At 37.4% G+C, this 26941-nt stretch overlaps 1 protein-coding gene across 1 annotated transcript; it reads right to left on the bottom strand.

The window, feature by feature from the left end:
• Positions 1-419: 419 nt before the first annotated feature.
• On the bottom strand, positions 420-25473 carry LOC140016282 (uncharacterized). The gene is made up of 2 exons (XM_072069805.1): positions 24931-25473; positions 420-446 (listed from the first exon to the last, which is right to left on the bottom strand). The coding sequence occupies exons 1-2, from the start codon at positions 25471-25473 to the stop codon at positions 420-422; spliced, it is 570 nt and encodes a 189-aa protein (XP_071925906.1).
• Between the last annotated feature and the right edge of the window lie 1468 nt (positions 25474-26941).

The following is a 26941-nucleotide window of genomic DNA, read 5'->3' on the forward strand; positions in this document are numbered from 1 at the left end:
GGATTGCAAGATTTGGGTTGGTGAACGGAAATTACTGGCCGATCTGATGGGTTTAGCGATTAAGGGGTATGATGTGATCTTAGGAATGGATTGGTTAGCCCGTTATAATGCTTAGTTGAATTGTAAGACAAAAACGGTAGAATTGTGCATTCCAAGAGAGGCAACCCTAAAATTGGATGTAAGGGGTAGATTAGCCTCATTTGCACTTATCTCAGGAATTCGAGCTAGAAAAATGTTAAGTAAAGGAGTTCAAGGATATTTGACTTTTCTTATCAATACTCCCAGTGATAAAGTGAGATTAGAAGATATGCCTGTAGTGAAGGAGTATCCGGATGTCTTTCCTGAAGAGTTAGAGTCTTTACCCTCGGAAAGGGAAATAACTTTTAAAATTGATGTGACTCCGGGAGTAGCACCTATCTCTAAGACGCTGTATAGGATGGCTCCATCTGAATTGAAAGAGTTGAAATTGCAGTTACAGGATTTGCTAGAGCGGGGTTTTATAAAGGAGAGCGATTCACTGTGGGAAGTCCCGGTCTTGTTTGTTAAGAAAAAGGATGGGAGTTTAAGACTGTGTATAGATTACCGAGGCTTGAACGATGTTACTATCAAGAATAAGTACCCTTTATCCTACATTGATGAATTGTTTGACCAATTGCAAGGGGCGGTAGTATTCTCGAAGTTAGATCCGAGACAGGGTTACTATCAATTGAGGATTTTGGAGAAGGATATACCCAAAACTGCTTTTAACTCGAGGTATGGACTTTTCGAGTTCGCAGTAATGCCGTTTGGATTGACCAATGTACCTGCGACTTTTATGGATTTAATGCATCGAGTCTTTAAGGCTTATCTGGATCAGTTTGTTGTGGTATTCATTGATGCTATACTGGTGTACTCTAAGACATTGGAAGATCATGAGAAACATTTGAGAATTGTTTTACAAACTCTGAGGGAACATCAGTTGTACGCTAAGTTTAGCAAGTGTGAGTTTTGGTTGAAGGAAGTAACATTCTTAGGTCATTTAATTTCTAAGGATGGGATTAAAGTGGATCCAGCCAATGTTGAAGCAGTCTCTAAATGGAAGCAACCGGAGAACCCTACTGATATTCGAAGTTTTATAGGGTTAGTCGGGTATTACCGAAGATTTATCAAGAATTTTTCTAGGATTGTTGAACCCATGACTGAGTTAACTAAGAAAAGTGGGAAGTTTACATGGAGTCCTAAGTGTGAAGAAAGTTTCCAAGAGTTAAAGAGACGTTTGACAAGAGCGCTTGTATTAGCTCTACCAAATGGGAAGAATAGTTGTGTGGTCTATATAGATGCTTCAAAGGAACGCTTGGGATGTGTATTAATGTAAAATGAGAAAGTGATAGCGTATGCCTCTAAGAAATTAAAGCCGCATGAGAAAATTACCCGACTCATGATTTGGAATTAGCGGCTGTAGTGTTTGCATTAAAGAAGTGGAGGCATTACCTTTATGAAGTGACGTTTGAGGTTTTTATCGACCACAAGAGCCTTAAATATTTTTTTTCTCAAAAGGAGCTGAACTTGAGACAATGCCGGTAGATGGAATTCTTAGAAGATTATGATTGCACGATAAAGTACCACCCATGAAAAGCCAATGTAGTGGCCGATGCTTTAAGTCGTCAAGCGCAGGTGGCAGGATTGATGATTAAAGAGATGCATTTGTTGGAGGAGGTTAGTGTATGGAATCCCCGACTGGAACCGAGAAAAGTAATTTTGGGGAATATTGTCGTGAAATTCACTTTGTTGGAACGTATCAAGGAGACTCAGGAAAAGGACCCTGAAGTGCAAAAGTGGTTGGAAAGAGTCAAAAGAGGAGAAAAGTCAAATTTTTACTTGGGGGTGAATGGTGTGTTGAGATTTCGGAATCGGATAGTAGTGCCAAAGGATGAAGGGCTTAAGAAGGACATTTTAGAGGAAGCACACCGATCTAAGTACACGGTACATCCTAGAGGGAATAAAATGTACCAAGACTTAAAGAGTTTATACTGGTGGGAGAGCATGAAAATGGAAATTGCTCAATTTGTCCACACCTATTTGGTTTGTCAATAGGTTAAAGCCGAACATCAGAAACCATCCGATCTTTTGCAACCTTTAGAAATACCCGAGTGGAAATGGGAAAATATCACCATGGATTTTGTATCTGAATTACCTAGGACACAAAGGGGTCATGATGCCATTTGAGTAATAGTGGATAGGCTGACCAAATCGGCTCACTTTCTGCCGATTAGTATGAAACACCAATTGGAAAAGTTAGTTAAGTTATACTTGGATGAGATTATAAGGTTACATGGGATACTTGTAAGTATTATGTCTGATCGAGACCATAGGTTTGTCTCGCGGTTCTGGCAAAAGATGCAAGAAGTGTTGGGGACCAAATTAAATTTTAGCACTACTTACCATCCCCAAACAGATGGACAGTCTGAGAGGACGATTCAGATGCTCGAGGACATGTTAAGAACTTGTACTTTGGATTTTGGGGAGAGTTGGAGTAAGTATCTGACTTTGGTGGAATTTGCTTATAACAATAGTTTCCATTCTTCAATTCAAATGGTTCCGTACGAAGCACTTTATGGTCGGAAGTTTAGGTCTCCGATTTGTTGGGATGAAATAGGTGAATGAAAAATTTTAGACCCAACTACAGTGCCTTGGATTGAGGAGGCGAACGAAAAAGTGAAGTTGATACGCCAGAAGATTTAAACCGCACAAAGTCATCAAAAGAGTTATGCAGATAACCGAAGGAAGGACTTAGAATTTGTGGTTGGTGTGAGATCCTGAAATTTTACTTGTCTTTATAACCCTTATGTGAACTCACTTACCTTTGATTCTTGGTTGTTTTAATGGTTGAATTTGAGTCAAGGGAGTGAATTTTACTAAGAAAAGTTTCATAATCTCAAGTTGTTAGAAAATCTAGAAATTTTCGCAGGAGGCTCTGCGCAGCTTTGGGAAATTGGCTATAACTTCGTATAGGAAAGTTGGAATTGAGTTCTGTTTGTTGCGTTTGAAACTAGACTCATACATCTTCCTACGGTGTAAAATTTAGAGTTTGATTCAATCTCTATAAATTCTAGAAAATTGGCAAATTTGACTGAAAATTCTGCCCTGCACAAGTAACAATAGGAATATTGTAGTAGCTTATGGCTCAATTTGGACTAACTTATGAACTGAATCTCTTTGAGGTGTCTTCTAAAGATTATTAGTATTTGAAGTCTAGTTTTTATTAGGCCAAGTTGTATGAATTTTTGATATTTATAACTCAAGTTATGTTTTTTCTAAAGGAAGGGCATAGGTTAGGGTTTTTTGTGCATACTAGGGTTTTTGGTGTGTCTTTGGTAGTGTGATCACTTGGTGAGGTGTGTGTACTAAATTTGGTGGATAAGAAAAAGTATTAAGTAAGAGAAAGTGTGTGATTAGAAGTGATAATCATAAGTTAGTGAATCATAAGTTAAAACACAAGTGCAAGAGAGTTAAGGAAAATAGGCTTGAATCGACATGCGCCGTTTGTTACCGGTGGAGTACCGCACTTGACCAATACTTTCTTACCATAATTTTCTTGTTTTATTTTATTTTTCCTTTCCCTAATTTTATCTTAAGATGGCCAAAATTTTTGACCAAAAAAGAGAGGAAAAAGAACAAAAATAAGAGGAAAAATGATAGAGCAATAAGTGGTGGTCATCAAGTCAACTTTGACCAAAGACCATTCTAGTCTTTATCTTGTAAACTCTCCTCAAAGCCTATTCATTTTCTTCCTCCCTTGGCTGAACTAGAGAGAGAGAAAATAGAGGAGAAACTTCACATTTCATCTTGGGTTTTGATTGATTTGGAGAGAAATCAACAAGAACCACAAATCTAATCCGAACAAAGGTGCAACAAGGTGACAAGGAAGCTTGAGGTGGAATGATTTTGCATAGGCAGCCTTGGTTTTGTGTTTTTCCTTGAGGTTTGAAGGTATTAAGCTAAGAAACTCTTCTTCTCTCACTTATCTTGCATTTTATTGGATAAATGACTTGAAACTTAGAAGTTTTATGGATGATAACCTAGATTGGTGAAGATTGATGGAATTTCAGCCTAGGGTTTCATTTTCCAGCTTTAGTAGAGAATTCTGCCCTGCTTCTGACCAGCTTCATTCGTCTATTTTAGAGGCCGAATTAGGCTTAGGTCAAAACATAAAAGTTGTAGGAAATGGTGTTATATAGTTGCCTGAAAAATTTCAGCTCAATCTGAGTACTGTATCATGTAAAATGACCGAAATACCCCTGACAGCCAAAATTTTTTTCCACGGGCAGTTTTGAGATTACATATTTTTGGCTTCGTTTCACTTTGATCCATATCAAATCAGCCTTTGGTCAAAACATGAAAATTTTAGCCCTATGTTTCAGATTTCTAACGCATTTGAAAACGCCTGAATCGGAATTTTTTAGTTTGAGTTATTGTCATTCAAATCCAATACTAATAACCAGACTGACATTTAAATTCTGGTTCTGTAATCTGAAAATTCGACCTAGATCAAATGTGAATTGGGTTGACTTGTCTTCATGAAAGTTGTAACCCTTTGTCTTAACTTCGAAATAGTATAAAGTTTACCCCAATCCGATTAATGTAGGTCCAGTTGTGATCAAAATGTTATAAGATGTCAAATCTACTGTTTAGCCTTTTGTCTTCAAAACTGATTTCCGGTTGTATTATTAGACTTGTGTTGTAATTGGATGATTTTGGAGCCTAATTGAAGGGCTATAATGGTAACATTACTTGTGTGAGACTTTGGAGCTGATCTGAGAAAAACAATGAAGCCATAAATGGCTGAAAAATAGGTAAATACAAAGGGCGTGCTGCCCAAATTTTCATTCGAGGATTAGACGTGTGCACTTGTAGTTTGAACGAAGAGTTGGGGTTGAATTGAGCTTGAATTGTCTAGGTTATTCAAGTCCTCTTTCATGGAGGTATGTAAGCTAGAATTCGGCCGAAACTTGTACCCTTGGAAAAATGAAAGTGACAACCAATAGAAATACGTTTTCCTCATCTCTTCGACTCAAATGGTGATTTCAACGTTTAATCCCTTCAAAGTTTCAAAGTTTTAAGAACGAGCGTGAGTTTTACGAATATTCTCCAAATGAGTTTCAATCACTTGATCCTCGTTAAACGAAACGTTTAAGTTTTGAACCTTAGTGATTTCAAAACTCTTAAACGATGTTTTATCGCAGATTTGGACTCCCGACAAGGAGTAATACCTGAACGTGATCCGTAAAGGCAATACATCTTTGGTGAGTACTTCCAAATACCTGATTGAACTTGGCACTTGTTTCCAATACTTGACCAATGCGATCAAATGATATGTGATTGGTATGGTTGGGCAAGGGTGTACTTTATCGCACTTGCCCTAATGTGATATGTACTCGTTTATTGTTGCAATTGATTTGATATACTTGTATTTGTACTTGTGCTTGTAAGTGCTGAGCGGCTGCATGTACCACACTCATTCCGAGTGGGAGGTGCCTCTCCTTCCCGTCTCCATACTTTTATCTTGATTCAGTCAATTGGAGATGTTATCTCATTGAATTCTTGGGGACCCAAACCCCACTGGCTAGTTAATCGAGTCGAGCCGGTAAGGGCTTGGTCAATTAGATAACGAACCATGGGTATCTAGTGTTGTCGAGTGGAGTGTCATCTCCTCGACTAATCGGTATACTCGAGTATTATCACCAGTGTTTAGTTGGTGTTCAGGCCTGGTAAGGGGGTTGAATGGTGGACAGATTGGTGTTAAGCGAAGCACTACTGGATTGGTTACTTTACTTGAAGGTTGATGAAGTGTCAACTAATACTTGATCAAGTTCTGGTGAAGCAACGGGAAATTGGCTCCTGAGAGCCACCTGTATCCTTATACTTTGATTGTTATTCATAGTGTTATTGTTTCTTTTAGAAAAGAATTTTACACTTGCTCATTTTGAGATTTGTTACCTGAAGTGTTATTGCTCACTTTTATGGACTGGTTATGCTCGCTACTTTGCCACTTTGATACGTGAACTTTTCAATAATTGTCAACTTGCTATTTGGAACCTCACTGGGCTTTTAGCTCATTCCATGCCATTTTTTTCCTTACAGGGGGTACGAGCGAGGCGTGAGACTGGTACAGGCTAGCGTAGTCTAGTTTTTGGAAATTTTGTAATTGTACTCGCGCTAGCACCCGACTAGAGTTGATTGTACTTGAATTGTAAACACTTGAAAGTGTCTTGGTGTGTAGAAGCTTTGTATCTGGGTTTGAGTATCAATGTATATATCAAGTTTGAATTTGTTGTGTTATTTAGTTTCTCTGGATGTAAGTAAGGTTCTTGAGCTACGAGTGAGTGAGTCCTGACTAGAGCTGGGCAGGCGGTCCGCTAAACCCTGGGGTACACCCTAGGGGGAGGTAGAGTCGTCACAGTTGGAGATAAGGTTTTTCTTAAGATTACTCCTCTAAAAGCAAGTTTGATGGCAGGAAGAGGAAAGAAGTTGCAATCGAGATTTGTAGGGCCTTATAAGGTTATCCAACTTGTAGGAAGGGTGGCCTATAAGTTGGAATTGCCACTAAGTCTATCTCGGATCCATAATATTTTCCACGTGTCGCTGCTTAAGAAATATCATCCAGATCCGTCTCACGTTCTGCAACCGGAGAATATTGAAATTGATGAGGCATTGACCTATGAGAAGAAACCGATAAAGCTTCTAGATCGTAAGGTGAAAGAATTGAGAAACTGTGACGGCCCCACCTCCCCCTAAGGCGAACCAAAGGGTTTAGCGGACCGCCTGCCCAGCTCTCGCCGGGACTCACTCACTTACTACATTCCTCAAGTAAATTACAAGGTACAACTCAAATAATACATCCAATTCTCCAAAAATTACATATCATAAGCGAAGCGGAAACTAGTTCTAAGCGTAGAATGTAGATATACGTCCGATTCAATTCCAAATATTTATACAGGCCCAAAAGTACATAAACCAAAACCAAATCTAAACTATACAAGATGTACGCCATCCAGCCACACAAAGATCCAAATACAAGTTTCTCCTTTACTTCGATCCCTGTGGGGAGAAGAAGATAATAGGGGGTGAGCTAGAAGCTCAGTGAGTGACCAGTAAAATCAACAGCCAAATATATTTCACAATAAAGCATTGATATGATGTCATGATGCAGTAATCCAATGTTCATTTATTGCTCATGTGAGCCAGTGAAGTTCTTGTACTTAAATATCCAATGCTCGTTTAGATCAGGTAACCGTGAAACAGAAGTAAGGAGCCATCGTGCTCCAAATAATGTATAAACAGTAGTGGAGACATTGGTTCTAAGCACAAGACTTTCCAGGAACTCATTGGAGCCAAATTATGTCATGGCACACCCCCAAACCCAAATGATATGCAATGGAGTAATAAATGCAAGAATTAGTTCAAAAGTAACTTTGGAAATAGTTGAGGAATCACTCACCAACCACGACTCACGAACCTCATCCATCATTTATTATTGTCTTGCTCAAGTCCAAGCCCTAGATCACAAACGGAAATAAGGACTAAAACGATCAAAGCGGAAAAACAGTAAAGGAATGCATCGGGCGTGCGCGGAAATGAAAATGGTACAAAACGGGTTACACGATTTTGCCCATAACTGGAGCTGTGGTTATCAGATCAAAATGTACTAGGTAGTGTCTCGAAGCTTAGACAAAGAGTTACAACTTTCATGAAGACACCTCAACCTTGTTTTCAGTGTATCCAAGTCAAATTTGCCAAATATAGAACTATAACTCCAAAGGCTAGTTTATCTTTCTCGTGAAAATTTGGCGGCATGCCCCTTGTGTTTACCCATTTTCCAGCCATTTATGGCTTCAATATTTTCCTCAACCAAACCCAAAGGTACACACACAACAATCTAATTTCAATAGCCGTTCAATAGGCTCAAGATAATACAAGGACAAAAATCAAACTAATAACAAGTGCGGAAATAAACTTAACATAAGACAGATTTGACGGATTTTTCCGGAAAGAACACATCTGAGGCTACGCTTATCGGATTGAGGTAAAACTTATACCATTTCGAAGCTAAGACACAGGGCTACAACTTTCATGAAGATTACTTAGTCCAGTTTCCAATGCAACCTAGTCAAATTCCCAATTTACAGAACCAAAATCCAACTAGTCGGCTAATTAATCGCACTACACTGGAATGGTCATATCTCAGGCTACCAAGGTCCGATTAAGGTGTTCTTGGAGGCGTTTAAAAGCTAAGACAGAATACTAAAAATTTTATGTTTTTCAAACAGGCTAAATCCCCACGTATTATAGTGAATAAACACAACCAAATAGACTAAACTGTCCACGCGGAACTATGGAATGTAACCTAGAACAGCGAGGGTATTTTTGTCTTTTCACATGATACATAGCTCCGATTGGGCTGAAATTTTGTAGAAACCTATAAAATACCATTATATACAACTTTCATGTTTTAGGCCAAGCCTGATTCAGCCTCTAACTATGAGTACTAAAACCGGACAGAATGTAAACCTGAAATTCCAGAAATCTGGAATTTTTGGGATTTCATGACAATCCATTCATTTTCTTGCTTCCAACACTACCAAAGCCCCTTATATAATCTTATATACCACATATATCCACTATAAAACAAGTCTAGACAGAAATTTATTAAACCCTAACTTGCATATATCATCCAAAATCATCACAACAACTTGCATATCTTGTAATCAAGCCAAAACATGAACTAGATAACATCTTAAACCAAAATTTAAAAGACCAAAAACCATAATCAGATCTTATACCTCAAAGACAAGCTTGGAAGAGTGATACTCCACTTCCTTTGGAAATTTTTGTTTGCCCTAGCTTCTTAAGCCCACAACTAGCACTTTAATCGGTTTGGAAGTTTGATTTCTCACTTGGATAGCTAAGATCAAGAAGAAGAAAGTTGTTCTTGTTCTCTCTTTTCTCTCTCTCTTTGGTCGGCCAAGCTGCTGAAATAATGAAGAGGAAAGGTGCAAAAATTGGGATAAGAAGGATGGTTACTCTCTTGGTCAAGAAACTCTTAGGTGACGACAAGTGTCGCCACCACCACCTTTCATTTTTCTCTTTCTTTTCCTTGCTATTTTGAGCCCTAAATTTCGGTCAAACTAGCTGGCAAATGAGAAGATATTTTTCTCAAGTATTAATGAATTTGTATGGTAAGAAAGTGGTGGTCAAGTGGTGCGTTCAAACGGTAGTGCGCGGGACCCGCCGGTTCGCGCTGTTTTTCTTTAAAACACACGTATTAGGGTTTTTACTTCCTATTCACTAACCTTATATCATTTCTCCTAATCACATATTATTTCTCACTTAAAAGTCACTTTTAATCACCAAATTTGGTCCTTGCTCCGTACCGAAAATTCATCCAGCGAAAAATCGCGAAAACCCTAATTTTGCTCCAATCTTGAAAACAAAAAGTGAAACCCTACTTTCTAGGTTCATTGGCACTTATTGTGGGGTGATTGAGTAGTAGGGCCATTATAAAGTGGTATTTGTCAAAGAAAAGGGAATTTTTAAGAAAAATATAAGGAATTTGCACGGCTTCTTGCTGGATTCTCCACAAAACACTATTCACCAGAAATTTTTCCCTTTTCTTCTGCCTCGGGACGTCACAGAAATAAGCGGATTCCGTTGGTAAAAGTTCTTTGGAGGAACCACGGACTGGAGGAAGCAACCTGGGAAGTTGAAGAAGAAATTCGAGGAAAATATCCAGACCTGTTTTCAACTCAAGGTATAATTTCGAGGACGAAATTTTCTTAAGAGAGAGAGGATGTGAGGGCCAAAAAATTTACTTATTTTAATCTCATATTACAAGCTCATTTAAATATTTATTCACCCATTTTATCCGAATAATTTATTTCAACCATTTTAAATCCATTTACATGGAACTATGCCCTACTTATATTTTTAAAGCGTCCCGTTAGCAAATTTAATTTTCGGAAGCTCGTTTAGTCAGAATTAGCGAATACACGTTTGGAGACAATATTCGATCTGAGAGTGCAATGACCTTGGAGATTTGAGAACTCATGCGCTAGTCTTAAAATAGTTATTTTTATGATTAATTACCCTAGTATTAGTTACTTATATTATCGTTACAAGAATTTCTTTTAGATTTCGCTTTACCGTGTGCGAATTAGAAGTTCGCGTATGTCAAGCCGGAGCGGTTAATTGGAGATTTAAGAAATTTATTCTAGACTACTGAGAGTGAATAATTATAATGTTAAAGGAAGTACATTAGAGGTTTAGTGCACAAGTGAAACAAACCTGAGAGAAAACGGACACGAAACGCGCCCGTGCGCGACACTATTAAGAGTTGATTTTTGAAGGAATTTTAACCACAAACACTCAAGCTTCTCCAAGAAGCTTCAGTCATCAGCCTTTCTCTCTCTCTTCACTCACCATAGCCGGCCAACCTCCAAGCAAGGAAGAAGAAGAAAACTCCTCACCATTTCACTCCAAATCCTATTCCAAATCACCTTAAACTTTGCAATCAACCTCAAAATTTCTTGGAGATCCTCTTAAACTAGAAGAAAGGCATCATCTCACGGTTTTCTTGGTGCTTTAGAGGTGCAAAAATTTTTGATTTGTCTCAAGGATTAGGAGGTAATCATCCAATCTTTTAATCTCGACTTTAGTGAGTTTAATCTTGGCTATGAAGCTTGTAGCTTCATTATTGAGGTTGTTATTTGAATTGGAATGATTGATGTGGGCTCTATGAAATCTCACCTTGGTTGTATGGGCTGATATGATGATGATAAGTGTTGTTTGTGTTAATTATGTGTTAAACAAGATGATGTTAGTTAGAAAAGTGAAAGGAAACCCGAAGGAAATTGCATAGGAAGACCAGCCGAAATCTGTCCTGTTTTTTCCGGACCTTTGGTTTGATTTTTTGTTGCTCAAATGACTTTGAAACTGATTTAGATATGTTGTATATGATGTGTGGAAAGTTTCTACCAAAAATTATTTGAATTGGTTGGATAAAAATTGATTTTTGCCAAGAACAAATCTGGAAATTCGTGTAACAGTGGTCCTCTGGCAGTGTTCTTTGAACAAACATAACTCTCTGCTCAGACGTCGAAATCAAGTTCTGTTTACGGCATTTAAAACTAGACAACCGTTGTTTTCTAACGGTATAAAATGCACCTTCTAATTCGAACTGAGTCATCTGTAGTGATTGATCAAATTCAGCTGCCCTGTTCTGTTAGCCTATCCGAGAGAAAGGTAGAAGCTGCAATTTTTGGCTCTGTTTTCTCTCATTTACAAACTGAATTTCAAAATTATTTCTTCTAATTAAATGTAGACTTTTGAATCCAGTTTCTAACGCCACTGACCATGCTCAATTTCAAGTTGTATTGAGTGAGATATAGCCCAATTCCCGAACTGTACCAAAGCTGGAAAACCCTAATTTTGCTAGCCGAATGGCGTAGCTTGACTTGGGACATGTTGTTCTGAAAATTTTGGTGTCAATCACCTACCAAATGTATATTAAATATTTCTTGGGTCTTGGTTTAACAAATGAGTCAGATTGGAATTGATTTCATTGGGTAAAGTGTTTGAAAAAGGAAAAGGAAACAAGAAGACAGATTTGCCTTCGAAATTTCTTGAACTTTGGTAGTTTTGTTAACTACCTTCCCGTACGAGTTTTTATATGAAATTTGATAGAGGATTAGTCCTCATATGGGGGTTGAAATGTACCAAATTTGGTGTTATTCTAAGACCATTTGATACCCAAATGATGACCCAAAGTTTACTTTCAAATCTGGAAAAATTCACTGTTTAGTAGTGAAAAGTTACCAACTTTGAGCTGCTATATTTTGGCACTCAAAACTCTGAATTTAGTTCTGTTTGTTGTCTTTAAAACTTTGTTTAGAATTCTCATTGTGTTACAAATTTCGGAGGCTAGTTCACATTCTGTGAATTTCGCCGAATTTCCAAAGTTTGCCGAAAAACAAGACTAAAACTGTCTTGTATGCTCAAGTCAGCCACTTTGAGTGGAAATTTGAATGTCTTCCATTTAGAATCATGGAAAGGTGTTCTAGGAACTTTTAGTATTTTGAATAAAATTCCAACGGTACAAAGTTTTCCAATTTTGGACCTACTAAGTGCAAGATATGAATTTTCAAAGTTGACACTTAAAATTGAATTTTTCCAACTTGTTGGGAAATGAGATTTAGAAACTCGTCACTACCCTTCGATATTGATTGACCATTTTAAACTTGATTTCATGAAGGAAATCAGATTTTCCTTGTGTTATTAAACCCCACTTTTGAGTCTCGATTTATGTGTAATTAAGGCTCTTTTTCCTGATATTTTCTTAGGTTGTACAAGTATACAACCTTCCTTGTTAATGAGGGGTTTATAAACAATAGTGTGTTATAGCCAATTGTTATTTGTTCAGGCGCTCAAGGGGACTTTCAAGAGGAACTTGAAACGGACGCCTAAACACTTGTTTGAGCACTTACTCCCTTACTTTAATTGGTGAGTGTCAAGTGCATGATTTGTTGCAATTATGTGAATTTCTTATGGACTGAATGGTTTATGACTGCTGAGTTGAGTGTGTAATTTATCGCACTCGTTCTCATTCAATTGATTGAACAACTGAACTGAACTGCTTATAACTTAACTGTATGCATGTCGTTGGAGTGAATCTCCTCGACTTATAATTGAACTGTTTGCATGTCGTTGGAGTGAATCTCCTCGACTTATAACTGAACTGTGGGGTCGTCCAAATCTCAATTGGCGACTCGAGCCAGCAAGGGCTTGGTCGAGAAGCTTGGTGAACCATGAGATAACTGTAAGCTTGATCTACTGAGAGATATTGCTTGGCCTACTCGCGTAGTTGTGACGACCCCACCTCCCCCTGAGGCGTACCAAAGGGTTTGGCGGACCGCCTGCCCAACTCTCGCCAGGACTCACTCACTCGTATCACGTGCATTCATCCATAGACCATAAATAACATCGCAATTCAAGCTTAGAATTTACATTGATGCACAATCAAGATACAAAACCTCAATATGCCCAAACTGGTTCAAAGTGTATACAATCCAGATACAAAATATCTATTCGAGTAATAGCGCGAGTACAAGTCAAAAGTCAAAACAACTAGTCTACGCTAGTCTTTACATATCTCACGCCTCGCTCGTACCCCTGAAAGGAAAAAAAATGGAGTGGAATGAGCTAAAAGCCCAGTGAGGTTCCAAATAGCAAATTGTCCATTACTTATAAGTACAAGTTTTCGATATAGCAAGGTAACGGGCATGAAGAGTTCATAAAGGTGAGCAATAACACGTCAAGTAGCAATCTCAAAATGAGCAAGTGTAAATGTTTTTCAAAATAACAATAATCCAATAAGCAATAATCATTCCAAAGCATAAGGATACGGATGGCTCTCAGGAGCCAACTTCCATTCATCATCAGGAGCTTGATCACGTAGTAGTTGATACTCCGTCAACTTTCAAGTAAAGGAACCAATCCAGTAGAACACCACTTAAAGGACTCTCCGTCCACCATTCCAACCCCCAGCTGGGCCCAAAATCCTCAAGAAACACGGGTGGTAATACTCGAGTATACCAATTAGTCGAGGAGATATCACTCCACTCGACAAAACAAGAGACCCAGGGTTCGTTACCCAATCGACCAAGCTCTTGCCGGCTCGACTTAAGTAACTCGCCGCAGGGTTTCTGGAATTCCAGGAAGTGCGCGCATCATAAACAAGTATATCGAGTCAATTGCAACAAGAAACAAGTATATTTCACATAAGGGCAAGTGCGATAAAGTACCCTCTTGCCCTAACAATTCACGTGTATAACATGTAATCATATTGGCCACGTATCAAGTTCAAGTATCAAGTTCAATTCGGTATTTGAAAGCACTCACCAAAAGATATAGTGCCTTTACTGATCACTTTCAGGTTATACTCCGGGTTCGGAGTCCAAATCTGCGATAAAACTCAGTTTGAGAACTTTGAAACATGACTAAGATTCGAAACTTAGATGTTTCGTTCAATAAAAATCAAGAAATTGGAATTCACTTGGAGAGTAGTCGTGAAACACTTGCTCGCTTTTTAAACGATAAAACTTTGTAACATTTATACTTGAAAATGCCATGCGAGTCGAAAGTACAAGGAAAACATACTCCGAGCAATCATTATTTCATTTCTCAAGGGTACAAGTTCGGCCAAGTCCTTACTTATATACCTCGGAACAAGAAGACTCAAGTACCCTAGATGGTTCAAGTGATATTCATATCAACTCGACCCAAGTCGCAAGTGTATTTTTATAGTCCTCGAGCGTAAATTTGGGCAGCATGCCCTTTGTGTTTACCTAATTTTCCAGCCATTTAGGCTTCATTATTTTTCCTCAGCCAATCCCAAAGTCATACATATCATAGGTTCAAGTAAATAGCCGTTCCATAGGCTCATAACAATCATAAGAACAAAATCAAAGTGATAACAAGTACGGAAATGTAACCTAGCAAAAGACAGATTTGACGTGTGGTTGCGGAAATAACACATCCGAGGCTACGCTTATCGGATTGAGGCGCAACTTATACCGTTTCGAACCTAAGACACAGGGCTACAATGTTCATGAAGATCACTTAGTCCAGTTTCCAATGCAACCTAGTCAAATCCTCAATTTACAGAACCAAAATCTAACTAGTCGGCTATTTAACCGCTCTGTACTGGAATGGTCATATCTCAGGTTACCAAGGTCCGATTAAGGTGTTCTTGGAGGCGTTTAAAATTTAAGTCAGAATAATAAAACTTTCATGTTTTGGAAAAAAGCTAAATCAGTACGGATCCTAGTGAATAAACGTGATAAACTGGATATACTGACCAAACGGACTACTGGGAAAAACCTTAAAACAGTGAGGGTATTTTGGTCTTTTCACCGGTTACGTTGCTTCGATTGAGCTGAAATTTTGTATGAACCTATAAAATACCATTATATACAACTTTCATGTTTTAGGCCAAGCCTAATTTTGCCTCTAACTATGAGTATTAAAATCAGACAGAATGTAATCCTGAAATTCCAGAAATCTGGAATTTTTGAATTCTCAAGTCAATCCTTCCATTTTCTTGCTTCCAATCATCAATCATATGTTTTACCACAAGAATCAAGAGTTAGGAAATTGGTTTACCTCAAATCCTTAATCATACCCCTAGCTGGCCGATTCTTTGAGGAGATGTATCCTTGAGCTTCAACTCTCCAACAAAGTTCCCTTGGTTGGTTGCAAGCAAGGTTGGATGAATAACCCCAATGATTCTCTTTCTTTCTTTTTTTTTTTTTTCTTTCTTCTCCTAGCTCACCCGATGCTGCCTTTCTTCTTCTCCAAGCTCACGGTAGCTTGTTCTTGGTGTTGGCTTTGTTTGTTTTGTCTTATGTCCTCCTAACTTAATAGCTAAGTTTATTAATAGTAAAGCAAAACAAGAGATGGGTCATGGGTTTGGGTAATTAATGGGTTTATGGCTTAGGCTTCTAATGAAATTAAAACTTAAAGGCCCAACACTAAAACTCTACTTGATCCAATGTAATTAACCCATTGGTTTACTTAGTTTAATTAAAACTAACTTAAGCCCACCAACCCAAGGTACTAATCACTCAAACCCCCGTACTAAACATGCATGGATGCACATACAATCACGAAAATATTAATTGGTTGAATTTAATTTAAACTTAACGGTTTAGTTTTGAAAGTAGGATTTTAATGATTCAATTAAATTTTTCACTTTTGGTATGTAAAATACTCTTTGAAAATTAAAACACATGGTAAAATACATTTTTCACACAATAGCTACTATAAATATCCATATTTAATTTATTTGAGACAATTTGGAATCCAGGATCTCACATCCATAATGCACCTCAAATTTAACATGTACGCACTTATACTAAAACAAATGATTTAAAAACGATACTCACTTATAAAATCTCTGAAAATTAAATGATTAATTGATTGAAAGCAAGGAAAATACAAGCGGAAAAATAAAATAGAATAAAATAAAATAAAATAAGGAAAATTTTGCGGGTCCTCACAGTAGTAGTGCCCTTTATTGACGTTCGGGCCCGGTGCGGTGTATGGTGGACGGAATTGATGTTAAGTGGAGTTCTACGGACTTAAATACCAACTCGGTTGACGGAGTGTCATTGCGAGGAGGTAATTGATCGAGGCTTGGCAAAGCTAGTGGAACTTAGCTTCTGAGAGCTTCCATATCCTTGAATTGTTTCTGTTTACTTTTCTCACTCGAATTGTTAATTACTTGAATACTACTGTTTTTTTGCTAAATATGATTGCTACTTGGATTACGTGCTTGCATGTGTGTTTCTTGACCTCACGAGCAATCGCTTTCCCCCCTAGATTTGTTTTCCTTAATAGGAACCGATATGGAGTGACACTCGGAGAAGCCATTTGGATGAACTTTTGATTAGGAATTTGAATGTATTTGACTAGCCAATTTGGAAGTTGTGTATTTTGAGAAAGTGAATGTATTTTAAATCTTGTGGTGTAAGATTGAACACTGTGTATGGAAGTGACTTCTTTTCTTTACTCCGTATATTATTATTGGTGATTCTACCTTAAACTTGAATTGGAACTGGAATTGTACCGAGTCCTGGCGAGAGTTGGGCAGGCGTCCCGCTGATACCCTTTGGTTCGCCTTAGGGAGAAGTGGGGGCGTCACAATATGTCCTCCAATTCTTCAAGTTAACTCTCTAATTTCCAACCCTAGTTCCATGGCAAAACCACTAACAACCAAGATCACATGGTTTAGGTATGTGGTACATGTTCTAAGCAACAAAAGTTATCATACTTTGACATATATAAAACTCCAAATAAACTACATCAAATATAGAATTTTAACCCTAAAACTGGAAATTTCGAACCAAAGTTGGAAAATTTGGTATCAAAACTAGAAAATTCTTATCAAAACTAGAAAGTCCCATATCAAAGTTGGAAAATTCATTTCAAGGCTAGAAAATGTATATCAAGGCTAGTAATTGAACATTAAAATTGGAAATTACAAGCTACTCTAGCAAAACCATGAAATCTTTCATAAACATTCTTTCTTTAGCTTCAATCATGACATATCTTGGATGAATCTCAAGAGACAAGTAAAAAGAGATGTTTTCTAGAAAATTTACCTCAAACCCTAAGAGCAAATGCAAAACAAGAGTTTTCTTCCTCCAGAAACTCCACCAATGGCTTTCCTCTAAGCTTCACTCAAGACCTATCGAAGCAAATTATGGTTGATCTTTGGATTTCTCCCAAATCAAACAAGAAAATTAAGATGAACTTTGAGGTTTTCTCTCCCTTATGTCTCTATCTCTATCTCGGCTCTAGACAAGGGAAATGAGAACCTTTTTGGTTCAATTTTGCAAGATTAAGACTAAGAATAGTCTCGGTCAAAGGAAGCTAGATCGTTGACACTTGGCTGCTTATGGTTTCATTCCTGTCTCTTTGTCTCTCTTGTGTTTCCTATAGCCAATCTATCTTGTGTTCCTCTAATTCACTGTTAACACTTCTAATCACATAATTTCTCTTGCACCACACCCGTTCTTGTCCACCAATTATAGTATGCACACCTCATTAGTTGATCGCACTAGCAAAATGTACTACGACACTTAACATGCACCAAATTATAAAAGGGAAAAGATAAAAATCTTGAATCAACCATTAAAATCACCATGAAATTAAGGCAAGTAAAGTAAAATGTAAGAAAATATAACTTAATTTTTTTTCAAAATGAAGAGAAAATATAAAATAATTTTTGGATCCTTACAATTATTCAAACCTGAGGGGAGGTTAGAAAATTGTCAGAAACCACATGGAAGGTTTCTGAAATTATCCCTTATCTAATTTGCAAAATTGAACAATCTTTATATTAGTGCTTGAATTGTAAACTGTGACGAGTTGAAAATTTGCTTATATTTTCTTATAATTCCCTCTTATTTTGAATAAATTATTTTATAATTCCTTTACTACTAATTTACTCCCTCATTAGTTGTAATAAATAATAGAATCGAAAGTTTTACTTTTACTTTTATAGTTAGAGTAAATTAGGGTTTTTGTGCACTTTGGTCGTATAATCACTTGGTGAGGTATGTGTACTAAATTTGGTGGATAAGAGTGAGTATTAGGCAAGAGGAAGTATGTGATTAGAAGTGCTAATAATAAGTTAGTGAATCATAAATTAAAACACAAGTACGAGAGAGTTAAGGAAAATAGGCTTGAACCGACGTGTACCGCTTGTTACCGATTGTGTACCCCACTTGACCAATATTTTCTTAGCTTAATCTCCTTGATTTTATTTCATGTAATCCTTCCTAATTTAACCCTAGGGTCAGCCAAAATGTTTGACTAAAAGCAAGAGGAAAAAAACAAAAAAAAAATAAAAGGAAAATTGGTGGTGACAAGTGTTGGCAATCCAAGGCTTGGTTGACCAAGATATTTCCTTCCTTCTTATCTTTCATTTTGGCTAACTTTCTCTCATTTTTCTTCATGGTGGCCAAGAGTTAGGATAGGAGAAAGAGAGAAGAAAACTTTCAATTTCAACCTTGATTTTTCCTTGTATGAGTTGAGATCACAAAAACTAAACTGATTAAACTCCCTTGGTGCTTATGAAGCTTGGAGTGGTGAATTTCTTGGAAGAAATAGCTTGGTTCTTCACTTCTTAAGTAGTTTTGGAGGGTATAAGTTCATCCACTTCTTTTCTTTTCCTTATTCTTGTTAAATATGGTATAGATGCCTTGAATCTTGGAATATTATGGATGATCTTCTAGTTTTGGTGGTGATTAGTGAGATTTCAGCTAGGGTTTGTAATTTTCAGCCTTGATTATGTTGGTTAACTATAAATTGTTGGTATTGAGCTTGGATATAGACTCTGTGAGGTGATTAGTAGCATGATTGTGACTTTTTAGCTTTAAAAGATGAAATTTCAGCCTTGGTAAGAAATTTCCAGCTTTGGTATTGGTTGATTATTTTCTAGAAATGAGTTATATTTGGATGATTTTTGGCCTAGATTAAGAACTACCTTTATATGTTTACTTGTGGTGATTGAGTTGGGCTGATTTGGAAAGAAAATGAAGCCTTGAATGGCTGGAAAAATTGGTAAACACAAAGGGAATGCTGCCCGATTTTTCTTTCGTGAGATAAGTGAGTGAAACGGAAATAGGGATGTGACTTGGGTTTGATTTGGGACTTAGTTATGTAGAGATGTTTAAGTTGACCTTGTGGGTGACTTATAAGCTAAAATTTTGCCCAAAAGGGTATATTTCTAAAAAACAAAGTAATGGCCACTTTAAACACGATTTCCTAGTTTCTTTTGCCAAGTTCTTTATCGAAACCAAAAGAGCAAGAATGAATTTTCTAGGATTTGAAAAGTAAAATGAGTACCACTTAAACGAGTTCTATTTACTTGATTTTCTTTAAACGAAACTTCCATATTTTGAAACCCTGGTCAGGGAGTTGAACCTGAGCTTGGTTTTGGAAAGAAGTAAAAACTTGGTGAGTGTTTTCAAATACATGTTTGAGCTTATTACTTGAACGAATCACTTTGTTTGATAGGGTAAGGGTGTACTTTATCGCAGTTGTCATAATGTGACTTATTACTGTGTATTAGTTACAAATGGTTTGATATATATATATATATATATATATATATATATATATATATATATATATATATGTGTGTGAATGACTTGAATACTGCCTGGGATCCTAACCCTATTGGTTAGTCAGTTGAATCGAGCCAGTAAGGGCTTGGTTGAGGAGACTGGCGAGCCATAGGTACTGTTTATTATTTATCGTTTATTGTTTATTGTGTAATCCTTTGGATATGGTCCACTAGATTCGGTATACTTAAGTATTACCACCCATGTTTATTTTGGAGTTCGGGCCTGGTAGGGGGTTGAGTGGTGGATGGAGATTGGAGTTAAGTGGTGATCTACTGGATTGGTTACTCTACTTGAAAGTTGACAGAGTGTCAACTACTATTTGGTGAAGCTATGGCGGAGTTGACTCGCAAGAACTACTATATTCTTTTACCTGGAAATGTTGGATATCTAATGATTTGCTATTTGAATTGTTATTGTCCACTTCTATGAACTCTTATGCTCACTACTTTGATATTTCAAGTTTTACGTAGTGGTCAACTTGCTACTTGGGTTTGCATGATGTTTTGGAACCTCACTGAGTTTTGGCTCACCTTATTAGTTTTGTTTTCCTTACACGGAAATTGAGCGCAGGCATGAGACTGGTACAGGCTAGCTTAGTCTAGTTTTGAATTTTGTGATTGTACTCACGTTAGTGCTTGATTAAGGTTGGAAGTTAGCTGGAACTTGGATCTTTTGTTATACTTGGAAATGTATGAACAGTTGAGATAGAAATGAGGATAAATGTACTTTCTAAACTTGGGAATTGTCGTTTCCTTTACTTTCGAAGTTGTAACTTATTTTCTTGAAGTAAGTGAGTGAGTCCTGGCGAGAGTTGGGTAGGCTGTCCGTTAAACCCTGGGGTACGCCCTAGGGAGAGGTGGGGTCGTCACATAAACTGTTTAGTTACAATGCTCAATAGAGGAGATAAGCCTTTAACAGAATTTAACAAATTATGATTTTTTTGTGAATGGTCTTTTTTTTATTCTGATAAAGGTCTCAATGAAATTGACTTTAAACCTAGTTTGTGTGTTTCTTTCTTTCTTTTCTTAAAAAAAAGAAAATTTGATTTTGGTTTAGATAATATGTTAAGGGTTTTTCTAACTTCTAATCCCTTATTCTACAAGTTTAAATATAGGAAGAAATCATAGGAAAAGCTATAGTGATATATAATTCATCTCAAAAATATGTTAACAGAACAATGGAAAGACTAGAAAGTTTTCTTTATCTTTACACTTAATTTAAAACTTGCTAACTCTTACTTTTTCTACCTTTGAGCATTTGCTCATAAGTTTTATAGTTTTTGGAAAACAGTGCCAATTGTTGATATGAATAGTTAATTACTTAAAACTAATGAAGCTATTCATCTTATTAAAATTAACAAATTATCAAAATGGAACTTAAAATATTCAAGTTATGCAATACAATTGTTGATATGATGCACAAATTTTTACCCTAATGTTTATTTAGTAGATGCATATATTTTTATGTAATAAGTAAGACCATTTGAATTTCAGCTCATATAAATTGATAAATTATCGCATAAATCAACTATAGCTTGGCAAATACTGAAACTTTCACCAAAGAGCTCTTTTCATTAACTTATTCCCTTTTCTCACAATTTTTCTAGAACCAAAGTGAAGGTCCGCATCATAATTAAAGATGTTTGCTTCAAATACTTCATATTAAATCATGAAAATCCATAAAATCAATCCATAGAAATTCAATCACAACTTCGCCAAACTAAAACTTGCTGAAATAAAACTTGAAATCTAAAGATGTTGATACCAAATCATTCGTTATGAAAGAAGCATACTAATGAGGGAGACCTTTGTTAGGTCCTTAGAGTATTATACCCTTATCACAATAAGTTTCATATAGGTTGTTGATTAGATACATCAAATTGATAGGATAGATTGTGACGACCCCACCTTACCCTAGGGCGTACCAAAGGGTTCGGCGGACCGCCTGCCCAACTCTCGCCAGGACTCACTCACTCGTATCACGTGCATACAACCATGGACTATAAAAATATCGCGATTCCAACTTATAATTTATATTGATACACAATTAAGATACAAAGTCTCAATATACCCAAACTGGTTCAAAGTGTACACAATTTAGATACTAAACGTTCTATTCGAGTAATAGCGCGAGTGCAAGTCAAAATCAAAACAACTAGACTACACTAGTCTTTACATATCCCATGCTTCCCTCGTACCCCTGTAAGGAAAACAAAACTAACGGGGGTGAGCCAAAACTCAGTGAAGTTCCAAATATCAAATTAGCCATCAAACAAAGTAATAATCATGTAATAGTGAAATAGCGAGCAAACAAGTCCAATCGAGGAGATGACATTTCAGGTAAACAAGAATATATAGATCATATTCACATGTAAGGATACAGTGGCTCATGCCTCGGCTCCATCCCAGCTTGATCGATTGGTAGTTGACACTCCGTCAACTTTCAAGTAATAACTAGCCCAGAAAGAAAACCCCACTTCACGCCAGTCTCCGTCCACCAATCAACCCCCTTACCCGGGCCCGCACGCCACACAAAACACGGGTAGTAATACTTGAGTATACCGATTAGTCGAGGAGATTACTCTCCACTCGACATTACTAGTTACCCAGGGTTCGTTATCTAATTGACCAGACCCTTGCCGGCTCGACTCGATTAACTAGCCACAGGGTTTCTGGAATTCCAGACAAGACAAAATTTGTATGCAAGTATATCATTTCAAATGAAATCATGGAATAATAACAAGTTTGATTAGGGCAAGTGCGATAAAGTACACTCTTGCCCTAAAATTTCACGTACATAACATGTAATCACATTGATCACGTATCAAATACAAGTATCAAACGCAATTCGATATTTGAAAGCATTCACCAAAACAAGTATAGTGTTTTTAGTGGTCTCGTCCAGATGATACTCCTGGCTTGGAGTCCATATCTGCGATAAAAAGTTGCTTAAGAACTTGGAAAATCATGTAAGGTTCGAAACTTAGACGTTTCGTTCAATAATAATCAAGAAATTGAAATTCGTTTGGAAAATATCCGTAAATCACTCGTTCACTTTTCAAATGGTAAATTTTGGTATCAATTATACTTGGAAATAGCTTTTAAGTCGAAAGTGCAAGGAAAACGGATTTACATTGGTTATTATGTCTTTTCCTCAAGGGTACAAGTTTGGCTAGGTCTTAACGTATAACCCTCGATAACCAAGGTAGCCAAAGTCCTAGATGGCCCAAGTGATATTCATATCAACTCTACCCAAGTCGCAAGTGTTTCTATAGTCCTCGAGCGTAAATTTGGGCAGCATGCCCTTTGTGTTTACCTAATTTTCCAGCCATTTTGGCTTCATTATTTTTCTCATTCAAGCCCAAGTTTATACACAACACAAATGCATTTCAATAGCCATTCCATAGGCTCAAAACAATACAAGGACATAAATCAACTAATAAAAAATGCGGAAATGAAGTTTACAAAAGATAGATTTGATGGGTTTTTACGGAAAGGACACATCTGAAGATACGCTTATCGGATTGGTGTGAAACTTATACCATTTCGAAGCTAAGACGAATTCCTACAACTTTAATGAAGATCACTTGGTCAAATTTCCAGTGTAACCTGGTCAAATTCCCAATTTACAGAGCCAACTTCCAACTATACGGCTAATTAACAGCACTGCACTAGAATGGTCATATCTCCGTCTACCAAGGTCCGTTTAAGGTGTTCTTGTAGGTGTTGAAAAGCTAAGACAGGGTAATAAAACTTTCATGTTTTGGAAAATGGCTAAATCAGTACGGATCCTAGTGAATAAACATGATAAACTGGATGAACTGACTAAAACGGAACACTGGAAACATCCTAAAATAGTGAGGGTATGTTGGACTTTTCACAGGATACGTTACTCCGATTGAGTTGAAATTTTGTAGGAACCTATAAAATATCATTCTCTACAACTTTCATGTTTTAGTCTAAGCCTAATTTTGCCTCTAACATGGTGCAATAAAACCGGACAGAATAGAGCTGAAATTTTCCAGAAACCTGGAATTTTGAGATTCAATGCAACCTTTCTTGATTTCTTGCTCCAATCATCACCACAACCACTTATATAAGCTTAAATACAACATATATCATCCATATAGCAAGGATAGGCAGCAAATACCTCAAACCCTAACTCACATAAATCACCTTTAAATCATCATAACAATTTGTATCACCACTAATCCAACCAAAACAAGTATTATATAACAACTTAAACCAAAATAAAAGAACCAAAGCCATGGTTTAGCCTTATACCTCAACAAATGAAGCTTGTAAGAGTGATACTTCACCTCCTCTTGGAATTCTTGGTTCCCCTAGCTTCTCAAGCTCACAACTCACCCTTTAATCGGTTTAGAATTTTAGTTCCTCACTTAACACTCACAAACTCAAGATAAAAATGGCAGCTCTCACTTGGGTTTTTCTCTCCCTCTCTCTTGGCCAAACAGCAGAAAAAATGAAGAAGAAATGCAGTTCCAAGGTGATAAGAAGGTTGGACAATTGGTCTTGGTCAAGACCCTTAATGGTGTGACACTTGTCACTACCAATTACCAAGCAAAATTTTCTTTTTCTTTCTTGCAATTTCAGCCCCAAAATTCAGTCAAGGCTAGCTGGAAATTAAGGAGATATTTTACTCAAATATTAATGAGCTTGTATGGTAAGAAAGTGGTGATCAAGTGGTGTGTTCAATCGGTAGTGCACGGTATCCGTCGGTTCGCACCGTTTTTCCTTAATTCACGCGTACTAGGGTTTTTACTTCCTATTCACTAACTTTTTATCATTGCTTCTAATCACATATTATTTCTCACCTAAAAGTCACTCTTAAGCACCAAATTTGATCCTCGCACCATACCGGATAATTACACTACGGAAAAACGTGAAAACCCTAACTTGCTCCAATCTTGAAAACAAAAAGTGAAACCTTGCTTTCTAGGTTCATTTGCACTTATTACGGAATGATTGGGTAGTAGGGCTATAATAAATGAATAATTTCCAAATAAAAGGATATTTTTTAGAAAAATATAAGAAATTTGCGAGTCCTCACACTCTCTCCCCCTTAAAAGAATTTCAACCTCGAAATTCATACCTTTCGTCCTGAACAGGTCGGGATATTTTTCTTGCATGTCCTTTTCTAGCTCCCAAGTTGCTTCTTCCACTTCATGATGCTTCCATAGAACCTTTATTAAAGAAATCTGCTTGTTTCTCAGGTCCTTCACCTTCCGATCCAATATTTGTATAGGTCGTTCTTCAAAGGTTAAGGACTCGTCTAGTTCAACATCTTCGGGTGGCAAAATGTGAGCCGAATCCGGATGGTATTTCTTAAGCAAAGAAACATGAAAAATGTCATGGATCCTAGACAAACTAGCTGGTAACTCAAGTCTGTAAGCCACATTTCCTATTCGCTGGAGTACATTGAAAGGTCCTATATATCGTGGTTGCAACTTTTTCCCTTTTCCTGCTCTAATCTTTCCCTTCAATGGTGTAATCCGAAGAAACACTTTATCCCCTATCTCAAACTCCAAATCCTTCCTCCGATGATCGGCATAACTTTTCTGTCGGCTTTGGGCTGTTTGAAGTCTCTGGCGGATCACCTTTACCCTTTCATAGGCTTCCTCAACCCATGGTATTGTGGTCGGATCTATAATTTTTCTCTCTCCTACTTCATCCCAATGGGTTGGGGATCGACATAGTCGTCCATACAAGGCTTCATATGGGGCCATTTGAATAGAGGAATGATAACTATTGTTATATGCAAATTCAACCAAGGTTAAGTATTGACTCCAACCTCCTCCAAAGTCCACAATACAGGCTCTCAGCATATCCTCAAGAGTTTGAATGGTTCTCTCAGATTGTCCATCAGTTTGCGGGTGATACGCTGTACTATAGTTTAACTTTGTTCCTAGAGCCTCTTGCAATTTCTGCCAGAATCGGGATACAAATCTAGGGTCTCTATCGGATACAATACTTACTGGTACCCCGTGTAGTCTCACCACTTCATCCATATAAAGTTTAGCAAGTTTCTCCAAAGAATATTTCATATTTATTGGCAGGAAATGTGCAGTCTTAGTTAATATGTGACAGCCCCACCTTCCCCTAAGGCGAACCAAAGGGGTTAGCGGACTGCCTACCCAGCTCTCGCCAGGACTACGGATCCGTTTACGTCAATCTAATATGTTCCGGAACTTACCAATGCGCGCAACCAAGTCAAAATGGCAACATAACCCAAAATAAGAAAATGAAATCCGGAGTCGGCCATGATAGTAACCGACCCGTCAGAACCCAACCGAAAGAGCACGCAAACATTCACATCTGAACTTTAGCGATTACAATCCAAAATGACATACAAAAGTTTTCAAAAGTTAATACATATACACGGTTTGCCAAATCAAAAGAGAAAACGCCCCAAAAGTACACTTAGGGTTTTACTACATGAGCTATACAAAAGATATGTTCAACTAGCTCAATTTGGCAGCCATTTGTCAAATCCAGACCAAAAGGGTTTATTTTCCTGTAAGGAAAACAAAAGGAACAGAAAGGGGTGAGCTTGCGCTCAATGAGGTACCAAACATATAGCAGAAAAATCATGGCATTTCACATTTAACAAATCAGATACACATGCCAGATGTAAAGCAAAGGAACCAATGATTCAAATCAGAAGGATACGGGTGGCTCTCAGGAGCCAAATTTCCAGCGCAGTACTTGATCCAAACCGGTTGACTCTCCGTCAACGTATATAGAACCAAAACGTCCGTAGACTCCTCTTTACACCGAATTCCGTCCACCAAACACCCCTTTACCGGGCCCGCTCACCTCAAACGAACAAAATGGTAATACTCGAGTATACCCGGAATCAAGGGTCTCAATACTCAAAATCCCCGAACAGACTACCGTGGTTCGTTATCTAATCGTCCAGGCCCTTGCCGGCCCGACTCGAATAACTTAGCCACAGGATTGAGCTCATAGGTCATAGAAATCCGAACAGATGCAGACACAGATAACAGATTCAGATACAGATACAGAATAGCAGATTCAGATAGCAGATTCAGATGGGCACTAAAAATTGGCATATGATCAGATAGAAGAACGAGTGTGATAAAGTACACCCTCGCCTCCATTTTATCAAAACAGTATTTGGCTTCAATAGTCATAAATCAAGTATTCAGATATTCAGATATTTCACATAATGGG

The sequence above is a fragment of the Coffea arabica genome, chromosome 1e, assembly GCF_036785885.1.
Source record: "Coffea arabica cultivar ET-39 chromosome 1e, Coffea Arabica ET-39 HiFi, whole genome shotgun sequence".
NCBI lineage: Eukaryota > Viridiplantae > Streptophyta > Magnoliopsida > Gentianales > Rubiaceae > Coffea > Coffea arabica.

Excerpts from the sequence above, each read along its gene's own strand:
- LOC140016282 (XM_072069805.1), bottom strand. The coding sequence starts at position 25,473 with ATGGCCCCATATGAAGCCTTGTATGGACGACTATGTCGATCCCCAACC. Across the intron at positions 447-24,930 it reads AGCAGATTTCTTTAATAAAG|ATGGAGCCATCCTATACAGC; the intron begins GTTCTATGGAAG and ends CTTTCAATTCAG.